This window comes from Orycteropus afer, unplaced genomic scaffold (genome assembly GCF_000298275.1).
Source record: "Orycteropus afer afer isolate SDZICR_OR568_19922 unplaced genomic scaffold, OryAfe1.0 scaffold00010, whole genome shotgun sequence".
Classification (NCBI taxonomy): Eukaryota; Metazoa; Chordata; class Mammalia; order Tubulidentata; family Orycteropodidae; genus Orycteropus; species Orycteropus afer.
In genome coordinates, this window is record NW_006921597.1 from 20084694 (window position 1) to 20099696 (window position 15003).

A 15003-nucleotide genomic window follows, 5' to 3' on the forward strand; every position below is an offset into this window, starting at 1 on the left:
CAAGTTGAACTTGCATATGAGTAGTTGATGGTCTGTTCCACAATCAGCTCCTGGCCTTGTTTTGGCTGAAGATATTGAGCTTTTCCATCACCTCTTGCCACAGATGTCGTAGTCAGTCTGATTCCTGTGTATGCCATCTGGTGAAGCCCACTTGTGTAGCTGCTGTTTGTGTTGTTGAAAAAAGGTATTTGCAATGAGTAAGTCGTTGGTCCTGCAAAATTCTGTCATGCGATGTCCATGACATTTGTCACCAAGGCCAAATTTTCCAACTATTGGTGATTCTTCTTTGTTTCCAACTTTACATTCCGGTCACCAGTGATAATTAACATATCTTGACTGCGTGTTTGGTCAATTTCAGACTGCAGAAGTTGATAAAAAGCTTCCTCTTGGCCAATATTTATTGCTAAGTCAGAGGCAAGATAGAATAAGACCCCAGCTTGTAATGAAAAACTTCCTCACAAATAATTAAAACTTGTTTCTAGTTTGGGACTGGGAGGAGAATTGGGTTGTAGTTTCAGTTTTCCCCTTAATTATCTGGTTGACTTTTAGTAAATTGTGTCCTCTTGCGTCTCCTCTTGTGTGAAATGAGGGAGTTGGACAAGATATTCTTCTTAATCCCTTGCAGCTCTAATGTTCTGTGATTCTTTATTTACCAAGGCTGCTCCGAAAATATGTACCATCTGTCAGAAAAGACCTTTCTTTGCACATGGCATTTGTCACTGGGCAATAACCTTAAATGCATAGTAGCCTTTACCTTTGGACACTTGAATTTCATGAACATTAAGATTTAGCATTCTGCATCATGTGTTAAGAGAGCTATAGATAGTATTAAACTAGGCCAAGTTAAACAGCTACTGATGTCTTGCTCTTATTTTTCAAAATCTAAGCAGGGATTCAGATACCTCTCAAAGATTGTTAGAATGAACTTTTAGGACAAGCTTTGGAAACCCGAGTTGGGACTAAATTTGTCCATTAGTTTTTCATAGCTGTGTGTCAGGTGTGGTAGACTTGTTATGTTTAGGAGTGGTGACCTCTGGGGGTAAACTGCTGCTTAATTTACAGCTTGATCATAAGGACTGTGGATTAATAGATTAGTTAGGAGGCCTTGGGCTTCCTTTAGCAGAGATTCAAACTCAAACTAACTTAAATAAGGAGGGGATTATTGGTTCCTATAACTGAATACAGAGAAAGCATGGGCTTCAGGGCCAGTTCAATCCAGTGTTGTAGACTCTGCTTCTGTGAAATTCTGCAGTTACCTCAGCTGTGCTCCCACAGGATGTTGGCTTCATCCTCAAGCTATACTACCACTGTGACAAAATGACAAGCAATTTTTTGCTTTTCATCCATAACACAATGTTGGGATTTCTCAGTCTCGGCGCTGTTGACATTTTGAGCCAGATCATTCTTTATTTGGAGGGTTGCCCTATGCACTGTAAAATATTTAGCAGCATCCCTGGCCTCCACACACTAGATACAAGTAGCAACTCCCTTCTGAGCTGTGATAATAAAAAGCATCTCCAAACATCGTTAAATGTTCCCTTGGAGGCAAAGTTGCCCTGGCTGAAAAACCACTGAGCTAAAGTAAGACAGACCATTTCATCAGGTGGTTATCTTAGGAATGAGGAAATGTGTGTTTCCTAGAATTTCTCTTTTGTCTTATTGGCTCATTTTGGGTCACTCCCCCTAACTGGTGAGGGGAATGGGTTCCCCTCAGACTAATCAGTCCAACCTGGAGCTAGGGATGGAGTCAACTCCTTTGAGACATGTGACTGTTCAGCGGAGGGGTGAGTGCCTAAATAAAGTCAACAGAAAGGGAGAATGGAAGGCAGGCTAGATGCCAACAATGTCCATTACCACTGCAATCTAAATTTGTCTCTTTGTTTCTTCCTCTCAGTGAAGATTATGGAAAGAACTTTAAGGATATTACAAATCTCATCAATAACACCTTCATTCGGACTGAATTTGGCATGGCTATTGGTCCTGAGAACTCTGGAAAGGTGAGAATCACTCATGCATGTATAAAGCTTGTGCTCAATGCCACATGCATGGGGGTCAAATATTAGTACACAAATTAGTCAGTGATAATAATATGTGATACTTATTTGGAGGGTTATAACTGACTAATTACTAGTCAATCATGTATTTAATTTAAACTCACTGCCATTGAGTCGATTCTGGTCACAGCGACCCGAGAGTTTACTTTAGTATTAACTATATTTTGAAACTAAACATACTTTAATACTGATCACAAAGGAATGGAACTCACCACACAGATTTTTGGTTCTGGTAGTGTAATGCCTAAGGCACTTGACTGCTAACCAGAAGGCTGGAGGTTCAAACCCACCAGCCACTCCTCGGAAGGAAGATGGGGCAATCTACTTCTGTAGTGATACTGCCTCAGAAATTCAAGGAGGGGTCACTACGAGTCGGGTCCGGCTTGACGGCACATAACAACACAACAACAGCAACCAAGATACATCAAACTCCTTCATAATTATGAGACAGTTCTTTAGCATCACAGTGACTCCCACAGACCACATTTAGTCTTCTGGGAAACTGACTAATCTCAAAACTGACCTGGCTCAAATTCACAGATATGACATACTAGCTCAATTCAAGGTGTTTTTTTTGTTTTGTTTTTTTTTTTTAAAGACTTGAGTACAATAGCTAATCTGTTTCTGCAGCTCTTCTTACTTTTGGAACTAAAATGTTCTTAATGTCTGATAAAAAAGTTGCAAGAACTTCCTGTACTTTTATAGCATTATATCATTAATCTGATCTTTCCTCTTTCTGAACAGGTGATTTTAACAGCAGAGGTGTCTGGAGGAAGTCGTGGAGGAAGAATCTTCAGGTCATCAGATTTTGCAAAGAACTTTGTCCAGACAGATCTCCCTTTTCATCCTCTGACTCAGATGATGTATAGCCCTCAGAATGCTGATTATCTTTTAGCCCTCAGTACTGAAGTAAGTCCAGTTCAGGAACTTGTCCTAGCTTAGGTATTTTTATAGTCTCAAAATACACCCTGTCCCCACTCATCAACTTCTTGTTATCCAACATTTCACATTTTACAATAGTAAAAAATCTTCTGTCTAGCTATTTTTCTTATTAATGATATGTGTCTGGCAGCAAAGAACACTTGAGGTGTGAGGAGAGAGTAACACTGGCTGTGATGGTTAAGGTTATATGTCAGCTTGGCTGGGCCATGAATCTCAGTGGTTTGGCTGTTATACAGTGATGTGATTTGGCAGTTATGTAATGATGTAGTCATCCTCCATTTTGTGATCTGATGTGATCATCCTCTATTTTCTCATAACAACCTTGGAAACTAATCATGTTGATTAACGAGGAGAAGGTCTGTAGGTAATGCTTTTATGATAGGGCTTTTTCTAGTCTCTCCTTGCAGCATAAAGTATGTATTTTCTGCATTTTTTTTTTTTTCGTATTTAGTAAAGGGCTTAATTTTCCATGTGCTATCTTTTCCAGGTAAGCATGATGTCTAGTGGCCATCACAAGTTTTTCAGAGTGAATAGATGTGTGCTGTTGCATTAATGAACTAAAAAAAAGCTTCATGTAATCATTTCTGTGCTGTAAGGGACAAGCATAAATTGTCAGACTCCTAATGTTATTTTCATATGGCCAAAGCACATCTTTATAAGTATTTTATTAGTTATATAAAGCGTATTGTTTTCTGTCCTTGACACTCATGTATTAAATATTCAACATTTCAGATTCCCTATATCCCCACCACATTCACATGCTTTCCCCCAGATCAGTGTCCCTTCCTAACCCTCCCACCTCTGTTACGAAAGTTCTCCAAGAAGCACGTTCAGCTTTTGCTTTCCTGGATGAGCAGTTTCCTGTTATCCTAGATGTTAAAGACCTAAAGTGACTGAATTACTGGACTACAGTGATCATGATTATACTCTATGTTTATGTGTCTTGCTCTCCTTCCCTCTCTCTCACTCTCTCTTTTTTTCTCTGTGTCATCTTATTTCTTAAATTGAGATCTGCTGACTAGCAACATCAGATAGAATCACTTGGGGAGCTGATTTAAAATGCAGATTCCTAAGCCCTGATCCAGATAGAGTAGATCTGTGGCTTTTGGTTAGGGGGTGCCTGGTATTTTTAAGGTGATACTGAGCCCTGCTGAGCCTGCATATTAAAATTTGAGAGCCATTGCCCTGATGACAAAGAAGCAAAGAAGCAAGATCATCAACTGTAGACAAGTCAGAGAGAGCTGAAGGGGGGGCATATGGAGGGTGAAGGACACTGGAAGAGAAGCCTGGGTTCTGGGCCTTGTGGAGTATAAATAAGACTGGAAGGTTCTAGGAGGGTCAGATTTATGATTAACAGAGGCCAGAGGAAGGAAGCAAGCTTGCTGGGTAGCTTCAGATCTTAGAGCAACAATTCCTGGAAATTGGCCTCCAGCAGCTTCAGCTGTAAGCCCTTTGAAGAGAGCAAAGAGGCTTCTCCAGGAATTGACAGAGCCATGGATCCCCATTTTGACCACCTCATCTCTATTACCAAGTATCGCAAGGTTATTGAAACAAGGTTATCCACAGGAAGAGTTGGGCACCATCTGCTTGTATACCTGAAATTTTCTTCCAATGAAGGGTAAGTTTGAAGTAATAGTTGGAGTGGAGAAGATGGACCACTTTTTACTAAAAGTACGAGTGAATGATATCAGACCCTTTCTTGCCTTTTTAAGTAGAAGTGGGTAAATTAAAAGGTGCCAGGAGGTGAACATTAACAGAAGAGGAAAAGTTACAGAAAGAAGAATGGTGGGTGGGAGAGTGCCGAAAATAAATTCTGCCTTAATCAGCCCCATTTAACTTCAGCTGTTCTGGAACATCTCTATCCCACCTCCACTGATGCTGGGTGCAACAGGCTAATGTTACCAATGTAATTGATGGGGTCTTTATTGGCAGAGAGTCTCTGTTGTATTTTAAAGTGTTGCCAATCCCTCCTTTTGGAAACTCCATTAATAGCCTTTTATAATTTCACTGCTTTTGATTCTTCTAACTTCTGGCCACTTCTTGTTGGACTCGTTCTTAAGCTCTTTCTAAAACTATCCTTAAATGCCCATTGCTCTTATCACTCTGAGCAGTCTCTTCCACTCTGACCATTTTAACCACCACTTTAGTTGTGTAAGTTGTGTAAGTCCTAAGGCATTTGACTGCTAACCTGAAGGCTGGCAGTTCAAACCCACCAGCCAGTCCTCAGAAGGAAGATTGGGTAATCTACTTCCGTAGTGATACCACCTTGGAAACCCAAGGAATGGTCACTGTGAGTCGGATCTGACTCAATGGCAGTGAGTTGTGTAAAGGAGTTCTGGTGGCATAGTGCCTAAGGCACTTGACTGCTAACCAGAGGGCTGGTGGTTCAAGAAGGAAAACTGGGTGATCTACTTTGTGCAGATACTGCCTCACAGACCCAAGGAGGGGTTGCTGTGAGTCAGAATCGACTCGAGGGCAGTGAGTTTGGTTTGGTTTTGGTTTTGAGTTGTGTAAAGAAGCTCTGGTGGTAGAGTGTCTGAGACATTTGACTTCCAGCAAGGCATTTGGCTTCCAACCTGAACGTTGGTGGTTCAAACCTATCAGCTACCCTGCAAAAGGAAGATGGGGTAATCTACTTCTGTAAAGATTTATAGCCCAGTGGAGTCACTGTGAGTCGGAATCGACATGATGTCAGTGAGTTTAAGTTCAGTAAGATTTGCAAATCTGTATCTCTAGCCCTGGCTTCCCCTAGGGCTCCAGATTCTTAACTTGCTGCCACCTGAGTATCTTCTAGCTGAATATTCCACAGGCACCTCAATCTCAATCTAATAAATGTCTTCCCTGCTCTTCTCCCAAATATGCCTTCTTACATTGTTCCTTATACTAATTAATGATACCACAATGCAGCCTGTCCCCAGAGTGATTAATATCTGTACACACACCTCACCCTGCCCCACAGGAAAAGTCATCCCATTCTACTGATAATAGCTCCTAAATTCTTGCTGAGCCTGTTGATCACTGCCATGGCTCAGGGCCTCATTACTCTTACTGAATTCTTTATATTGGTTATAATAATATAACTAATATGGAAGGTATTCGTTGTTTGCCTATTTCTAGTTTGGATCCTCTAGAATCCATATTTTCCATTTTCATCCAAGTATTCCACCTAAGAAAGCAAAATTAACCGTATCATTCCTTTACTTAAAGCCCTCCCCCTATAGAGCATCTCATATGTAAGAAAGACAAGGTTTGTTATCCTGGCATAAAAGAAAGGCTCTCTCCATGGCTCGCCTTCCCACCCCTCCCAAACGTCCCCTCCCTCCCTGCAGCGTTTTTTTGTTTGTTTTTTGGAACAATTTATTGTAGTTTGAAGGAGTTCTAGTGGCTCAGTGGTCAAGTACCTGGCTGATAACTGAAAGGTTGGTGGTTTGAAACCACCAAGCCACTCCATGGGAGAAAGATGTGGCAGTCTACTTCCATGAAGATCACAGCCTTGGGAACCCTGTGAGGCAGTTCTGCTCAGTCCTAAGGCTGCTATGAGTCAGCATCAACTTGATGGCAATGACTTTGATTTTGTTTTGGTTTTTATTATGGTTTGGGTGAAAGATTACAGAGCAAACCAAAAAAACCAAATTCTCTGCCATCAACTTGATTCCAACTCATAGCAACCCCATTGGGTTTCTGAGGCTGTAAATCTTTATGGGAAGTAGATGGCCCCATCTTCCTTCCACGGAGCGGCTGGTGGGTTTGAACTGCTGACCTTCTGGTTAGAACCAAATGCCTTATCCACTACACCACCAGAGCTCCTTTTACAAAGTAGTCTCCCATTCAATAATTTATACACATTTTATTTGTGACATTAGTTGTAATCCTTTCAATGTAACAGTACTCTTTCCACTTCCTCCCTGGGTTCCCCATTTGACTAACCTATCTTTCCTGACCCTTCCAACCAACCTCAGAAGGAAGGTTGGGCAATCTACTTCCGTAGTGATACTGCCTTAGAAACCAAAGGAGGGATCACTATGAGTCGGATCTGACTCCACAGCAGTGAGTTAGTTTCCGGCCTTCTGAACTTTCTTTTTGGGCAGATGCTGCCCTTTGGTTTCATACAGTTGATTATTCCAAGGAACACATTCCTCATGGGTTGTTATTGTCATTATATAGGCCTGTCTATTGTTTGGTTGAAAGGTGATCTTCCAGAGTTGGTTCAATTCCAGGTTTGAAGGGTATCTGAGGTCCAGTCTCAGGAGACTGCAGTGTTTTAATACATCTCTGCCTTTGCTAGCGCCAGTCTCTCTTGCTCAATCAGACCAAACCCCCCATGCACCTTGTACGGGAAGAGAGGAAACTGTCTCTGTCGCAATGCCCTGCCTCAACCCACTTCTACCTCTCCCCAAAGCATTGAGCTTTCCTCTTTTCAAATTGCTCCTTATTAGACTGAGCAGGGAGTATGTTTTATTCATCTTTGTATCCCTGGTGCAGCATCTGGTAAGTGCCTGGCACATAATAGGTACTTAATAAGCATTTGTTATTCTGAACTTTCAAGATCCTAAAGGGGTCCTAATAAAGTATGTGTATGTCTGTGGAGCTCAGGCAGCTCGCTAGAACTTCATTGTGTGTTTTTCCTGTCCTGAATGATTGGATATGCATTATTAGAGATCATACAAGCAGCTGCACAGGATAAAGCTGGAATTTTGATAAGTCATTTATAATCTTTCAGAATGGCCTGTGGGTGTCCAAGAATTTTGGGGGAAAATGGGAAGAAATCCACAAAGCAGTATGTTTGGCCAAATGGTGAGTAACAGAAGACTCCGTCTGTGCAGAGCCCTAAACCTTTCCTGAAAGTGCTGCCAAGAGTCACATGAATAAATACTGATTACTTACTGTGTGCCAGTTACTCCTCGGGGTGTCATAAGGGATACCAGAGAGGGGTATGACACAGACCTTGACCTGGAGGAGCTTCTAATTCTGCTGGACTTAGTCTCACTAAATGTTAGAATATTAAGTATAAGTCCAGGCACATGACTAAGTAGCTGCTGCCTGCAAAAGGTTTATTTTCCATGAATGGTGACAGCAATTGGAGTATCATAAACTACAGCTATAATTTGAGGATTTAAATACATTTCTTCCTAAGAGTTACACTCCCTCGTCTAGAGCTCCATTTCAGTTCTGTGGGACTCAGGAAGGAATTAGGAGGAAAGCCCAAGAGCTTCTAGACTGTCAGTCACTCTGTCCATGCACCACAGCTCATGATCTTTTCTGGGCAGCCCCCTCCCCCACCAGGCGCCTGCTCTGAGATGCTGTAGTGGAGGGAACTCTTATTGGGAGTCAAGTCCCCTTTGTTCTGACCTAGCTCTGCTTTTAGTCAGTGACTTAACCTCATTGGGCGTTAATGTTTTCCTTCAATAGGCCCAAGTAGGGCATTTGTTTAGGACATTTGAAGAAGAACTGAATTAAGAGCTTTAATACCTCCAAAATTCTGTAATTAGGTTCAGATCCTTGTTTAGAGCCTCTTTCTTCTTCCCCTTTGACTAATTTCAGCAAATTTGTTTATCTCATTTCCTAGCTTATAGCAGATTGCTGGCAGAAGTGGGGTTTGTGACTGCTAACTATAAGCATATGACAGCATTAGAACAACAGCCTGAGAGCAAGAAGAAGGCAGAAAAACTATTAAAAAAAATGCAGACACAAACTTAGACAATATAATTTCATATGCAATATGAAGTTATTTAGTGCTGGATCAAGAAAACACACATAGCTCAGTAACTTCTAATGGGAACACTGTAATATAGTTTGCTATCAGTGATGTTCATGATGATGACCCATAGTCCCAGGAAATAGTTTAGTCTTTAGTGTACTCAAGAAATCAGGAAATATGTAATAGAGATTTGAAATATGTCACCCAAAATTAATTAAAATATAAAATATGTTGCTTAATAAAGTGGCCCTTTTCAAGAAAAATGCTGGCTAACTGTGGTTTTTGTAGTACCATGATGGTGGACATGCCATGTCTGCTTTTGTTTTATGTATTTTAATAAATTCTTATGTTTACACCATATATAATCTTATCAGGAAAGAAGTAATTTTTAAGGTAGCTAGGTTAATAAACTGTTCACTCCTAGGTGATGGACCTAAAATATGTAGAATGTATGCAAGTAATAATACAATTTTTTGATTTTTCAAACTAATTTTTAAAATTCAAGTTATTTTTAAATGGTACTATGTTTTGTGTCCTATGCAAGGTTTTCCATTTTTGTAATGTCTTTTTTTAGTGTCTGAACAAAAGATAACTGGCTGCTAATAACTGTTTGCACACCTTTTAGATCTTTGATATCTAGGAATTTACAACCCAAAGTTCTGAATGAATGTGCTCAGACCCAGTACCTTTTACTGTTGATTATCTGTAAGTGCTATCAGAGGCTGAATCTAGTTCCCTGCAAACTAACTCCCTCTCCAAATTGCAATTTAAATAATTCAATCTATGACCTAATTGTCTATTTGAGATGAAAGAACTAAATTATTTAGCTCATGCAAGGCGTGGAACTAGGTTCTGAGGTGGAAGCATGATGAAGCCAGTAGTGCAGTAGGGGAGATGAACATATACCTTGTAATTATCAATAATTAAATAAGAGACAGAAGGAGCCCTGGTGGCACAGTGGTTAGGTGCTCAGCTGCTAACTGAAAGGTCAGCAGTTTCAGCCCACTAGCCATTCTGCAGGAGAAAAATGCGGCAGTCTGCTTCCATAAAGGAAGCCCTGTGGGGCAGTTCAGGAGCTCTGGTGATGTAGTGCCTAAGGCACTTGAATGCTAACCAGAAGGTTGGCAGTTCAAACCCACCAGCCACTCCTCGGAAGGAAGGTTGGGCAATCTACTTCTGTAGTGATAATGCCTTGGAAACCCAAGGGGCGGTCGCTGTGGGATGGGTCCAACTCGATGGCAGTGAGGTTAGTATGGGGCAGTTCTGCTCTATCCTGTAGTGTCGCTGTGATTTGGAATCAACTTGATGGAAATGAGTTTTTTAAATGGGAGAAGAATGAGCACCAAGTGGCAGATGCAGAATAACACAGTGCTCTAGAACAAAGTTTCTCAACTTTGGCACTTTGGACATTTAGGGTGGGTGATTCTTTATTGTGGGCATGTCCTGTACACTGTAGGATGTTCTGCCCCATCCCTGGCCTCTACTCATCCCACTCTAGTTATGACAACCAAAAATATCTCCAGACATTGTCAAAGTACCCAGAGGGGCAAAACTGCCCCCTGTTAAGAATCATTGCTCTATATGTTAGCAGCAGAGAAGTTTTCTGGATTGGAGCTCTTCATGGAAGGGTTCAGTTTCAGCTGGAGCATGAAGATTGAGAGGGTAAAATTGGTTACAGGTGAAAAAGGCATTTTAGAGAGGGATCTAGTGTACTTAAATGCAAGAGTCAGATTTGGAAATGTGTAAGTAGACCTATGTAACTGGCTGGGAGAATTGACATAAAGAAGTAGTGGACTGTACAAACCTCCTGGGGCCGGGCTGGAGGAAACCTTTACTGCTTAGTCTGTGAAGGGGCCATGCATGTAGCATCTAAGATGTTTCAGGTAGTATCTGTGGAACAAGTCTCTTGGATTTGCTTGGGCTCTATAGCTAAGGTTGACCACAGTTCCTTAGCAGCCTTGAACCATTTCTTTTCCCTGTCTTTGCCTCATTGTAGGGGATCAGAAAACACCATTTTCTTTACCACCTATGTGAATGGCTCCTGCAGTAAGTATATTTTAGTCTCAGAAAAGTTTGTCCTGTTGTCCACTTGTGGTAGAATATTCTGGGTTGTAAGAAGTAAAGATGAAAAAAGATCCTTCCATTCTCCTGAAATTTTAATAGCTAAAGGTAACTGGTAAAGATATTTTTAATCTTGAAAGTACAATCAAATGACTACACTGTGCCCAGATCAAATAAAAGCGTAGGCTACACATAGAAGCTATAGACTTCATTTTTGCAGTGTATTTGCATAAAGCAAACATTAGGCTACCAGCAAAAATAAATTGAAGTGCATGGGTGGTCCCTTTAAAAGAGCATGGATTGTGATTGTGTTGGTGGAAGGAAGCCATTGCTTTCTATTTCAAAGCAGAAAACAAAATCTTTCATTTATTCATTCAACTAATATTTGAGTACCTGATCTACACTAAACACTGTTCTTAGAAAGTACAAGATATCCAAGACTCTATTCTCTCATATTTGTTAAATTCAAATAGAAAGTCAGATGATGAAAAAACCAAAGCTCAGACATGACAACTTGAGACAGGATAAGATCATTGCAGACTGCGCCATGAAGAAAGTAAAGCAAGGTGCTGTGACTGTGATGCTTATATGCAACATTGTAATAGTAAACAAACACACCAGGTCTTTCTGTCCAGTGTAAACCTCACTAGTGAGAGCCAAGTGTAAATTCCCTGTATCTAAAGCCATATCACATTTATATTGTCACTTAACCAACATGCTTAAGATTAAACATTCTTTAGAATAAAGAACAATTCTAAAACAGCTGTTTTAAACTAGAGGTTTATCAGTAAGTAAAATGTTAATTAATACTTTGTCTTGTTTAAGAAGCTGACCTTGGAGCAATGGAATTATGGAGAACTTCAGACTTGGGAAAAAGCTTCAAAATCATTGGTGTGAAAATCTATTCCTTTGGTCTTGGGGGACGTTTCCTTTTTGCCTCTGTGATGGCTGATAAGGTAGGTATTTGCCTCTTTTAGTTCAGCTATTTCTGTAGATAACGCTTCATGTTGTTGTTGTGTGCCATTTAGTAAATTTTGACTCAGAGTGACTTCATGTGACAGAGTAGAACTGTCTCTTAGGGTTTCCAAGGCTGTGATCTTTAAGGGAACAGATTACCAGGTTGTTCTCCTGCAGCACTGCTGGTGGGTTCGAACCACCAACCTTTCAGTTAGCAGTCAAGTGCTTAACCACTGTGCCACCAGTGTGCCTTATGCCTCATATAACCAAAAACAAAATCTATTGCTATAAAGTCAATTCCCGCTCATAGTGACCCTTAGGGCAGAGTAGAACTGCCCATAAGGTTTCCAAGACTGTAATCTTTACGTAAGCAGATCACCAGGTCTTTTTTCCACTGAGTCACTAGGTGGGTTCAAGCTGCCAACTTTTTGGTTAGCAGCTGAGCACTTAACCACTGTTTTACCAGGGCTCCTTATGTCTCATACAGGGCCCCTTTACTCTTTTTTTTTGTTGGTTTGTTTGATATATTAACCTTTTTATTTACCATTTTCTGGTTCTCTCTCATTTCTTCCCGTGGATCTGGGTTACCACATGGTGTCATCGTAGGGCCTCTTTACTCTTTAGTACTGACAGAGTTTTTTTGTCTGTTTGCAACATTTAACATAGCTTAAAGTTTAGGGGTTCATTCTCTTTATAGATACTGATGAACTTCTCTGGGCTAGTGTGTTTGTACTTCATTCCGCCTGCTGTCACTACCTGAATTCTGTTGTCTTTTTCAGTAGACATAGACCCAGTATTTACTCAGAGCTTTACTTAGATATGGATATATAAAAAAAGCAATCCACTGACTCATAATCCAATATGAATAACAGAAATAAATAACACTGAGTACCTACTGTAGGCATACCTCAGAGATAGTGCAGGTTTTGTTCCAGACCAGCACAGTAAAGCTAATATCACAATAAAATGAGTGGCTTAGGCACTTGACTGCTAACCAGAAGGCTGGCAGTTCAAACCCACCAGCCGCTCCTTGGAAGGAAGATGGGGCAATCTACTTCTGTAGTGATACTACCTCGGAAACCCCAGGAGGGGTTGCTGTGAGTCGGGTCTGACTTGACGGCACATAACAACAACAACAGTGCATATAAAAATTACTTTATACTGTAGTCTATTAAGGAGCTCTGGTAGCATGGTGGTTAAAGCATTCAGCTGCTAATTAAGCATTTGATAGTTCAAACCCACCAGCCACTCCACAGGAGAAAGATCACACAGTCTGCTTCCATAAAGATTTACAGCCTTGGCAACCCTACGGGGCAGTTTTATTCTGCCCTGTAGAGTTGCTATCAGTCAGAATTGACTTGATGACAGTGGGTTTGGTTTGGATTTTGGTAGTCTATTAAATATGCAGTAGCATGAAAAAGTTTGAAATATTGTGAGAATATAGAAAAGAGGCATGTCACATGGTGACTCGCCCTTGTGATCTCCCAAGCATTGGGTTTCATCTCCGTTTTCTAGACCCTTAATTACCTAGTTTTTTTGAATTTTTTTGAATTATGCCAGGACTACCGCAAAAGGAGGGGACAGTAGTAGTTCAGTGGTAGATTTCCTACCTATCACCTGGAAGACCTGTATTCACCTCCCAGCTGTGTACCTCAAGTATAGCTACTACCAGGGAGGCTTGTGTGTTGCTGTAATGCTGAGCAGGTTTTCAGCAGAGCATCCAGACTAAGACAGACTAGGAAGAAAGGCTTGGCACTCTATTTCCGAAAATCAGCCAAGAACAACATAAAGCCAAGTTGGTTTTGATCCCATCAAACAATGAGCTCTGTTGAAGGAAATTGGAATGTCAGAGTTTGGAAAGATAAGATCTTGCGGGGCCATACCAGAATGAAGAAGCCAAAGAGGAAGCCAGGGTAGCCTTACTTATAATAGAATGAATTGTTCCATTGCCTAGAATTTGCTAGAGGTTGGAAGAAGTTTTGGTAATTGGCACTGGGACCTTTCATTTGTAACTATTGTACCCAGTAGGGAAATAAATAATCATACTTACAATTATAGATAATAATGTCCCTATCTATGTCCCCACAGAGGCATCTTGGTAGAAAAATAAAAGATAAATATTGCATTTGTTTCAGGATACAACAAGACGGATCCATGTGTCAACAGATCAAGGGGACACATGGAGCATGGCTCAGCTCCCCTCTGTGGGCCAGGAACAGTTCTATTCTATTCTGGCAGCCAATGATGACATGGTGTTCATGCATGTGGATGAACCTGGGGGTAAGAACTTTTTCACTGAAAAGTAGCCCCACATCAACTTCATAGAGATCTGAGCTTTGAGCCCTACGTTGAATATTGTTCATTCTTACATGCAAATTTTCCTCTTAACCCTAGGAATTTGTGTGTGTGTGTGTGTGTGTGTGATTTAGGTGAAGATTTACAGAGCAAATTCACTTTCCATACAGCAGTTCACATATACTTTGTCTCATGTCATTGACCACAGTTTACCACAGTGCAAGAGCTCCCCTCCCACTTCCTCCCCATAGTTACCTCTTCCCAGTGTCCATCCCTCCATACACTTCTGCCCCCTGTGCTATCTCCCTGTGCATAAACAGCCTTTCTTTCTCCCATGATTGTTCTCTCCAAAGAATGTATCCACTTGAGGTAAAGGTTCAACTCATATGCCTTTATTTTGTTTGGCTGGAAACCTCAGGTGTGGGTTCAGTTCCAGACCTGAAGGGCAGCTAGGGGCCATAGTCTCAGTGGCCAGGTTCTATCGGACCAGCAAACCTGGTCCCCACCATTTTTTTTTTTTCTCCAAATGATTTTGATTTTTGTTCCACATTGTTCTTCCTCTCTATCAAGGATCTCCTACATAGATCCCCTTCCAAGTGGATGACATTGGTAGCTGGGCACCATCTAGTTCTTCTGGTCTCATAGTTGTATAGGCTGCAGATCGGATAGTTAACCAGTCGCTAGGACTGATTGTTTCCATGAATTTTGGTTTTCTTCATTCTTCTTTGCTCTGGATGATGAGAGACCCATCGTTGCATCTAGATGGCAGCTTGCTAGCTTTCAAGGTCCCAGTCCCTACTTGCCAAAGTAGGAGGTGGAACGATGTTTTGTATAGTATGTTATGCCAATTGGGCTTGATGTCCCCTGTGACTATGGTCCCAAGCCCGCAGGTTGAACTACTCGGTCCCTCTGGGTAGCTGGCTGTGACCAAGCAGTGACCACAACCTTGCCCCTTGTCAGCACTACTATACACCTGGGGATTCTGATCATTCACAT

The 15003-nt window shown here is 41.1% G+C and overlaps 1 protein-coding gene across 1 annotated transcript in view; it reads left to right on the plus strand.

The window, feature by feature from the left end:
• Nucleotides 1-15003, plus strand: part of SORT1 (sortilin 1) — a 136354-nt gene that overhangs the window by 78811 nt on the left and 42540 nt on the right. Inside the window, exons 4-9 of the mRNA XM_007949758.2 lie at nt 1895-1997; nt 2799-2963; nt 7717-7790; nt 10691-10740; nt 11581-11711; nt 13848-13992. Coding sequence (XP_007947949.1) covers nt 1895-1997; nt 2799-2963; nt 7717-7790; nt 10691-10740; nt 11581-11711; nt 13848-13992 — 668 coding nt within the window. The remainder of the gene's footprint in view (nt 1-1894; nt 1998-2798; nt 2964-7716; nt 7791-10690; nt 10741-11580; nt 11712-13847; nt 13993-15003) is intronic.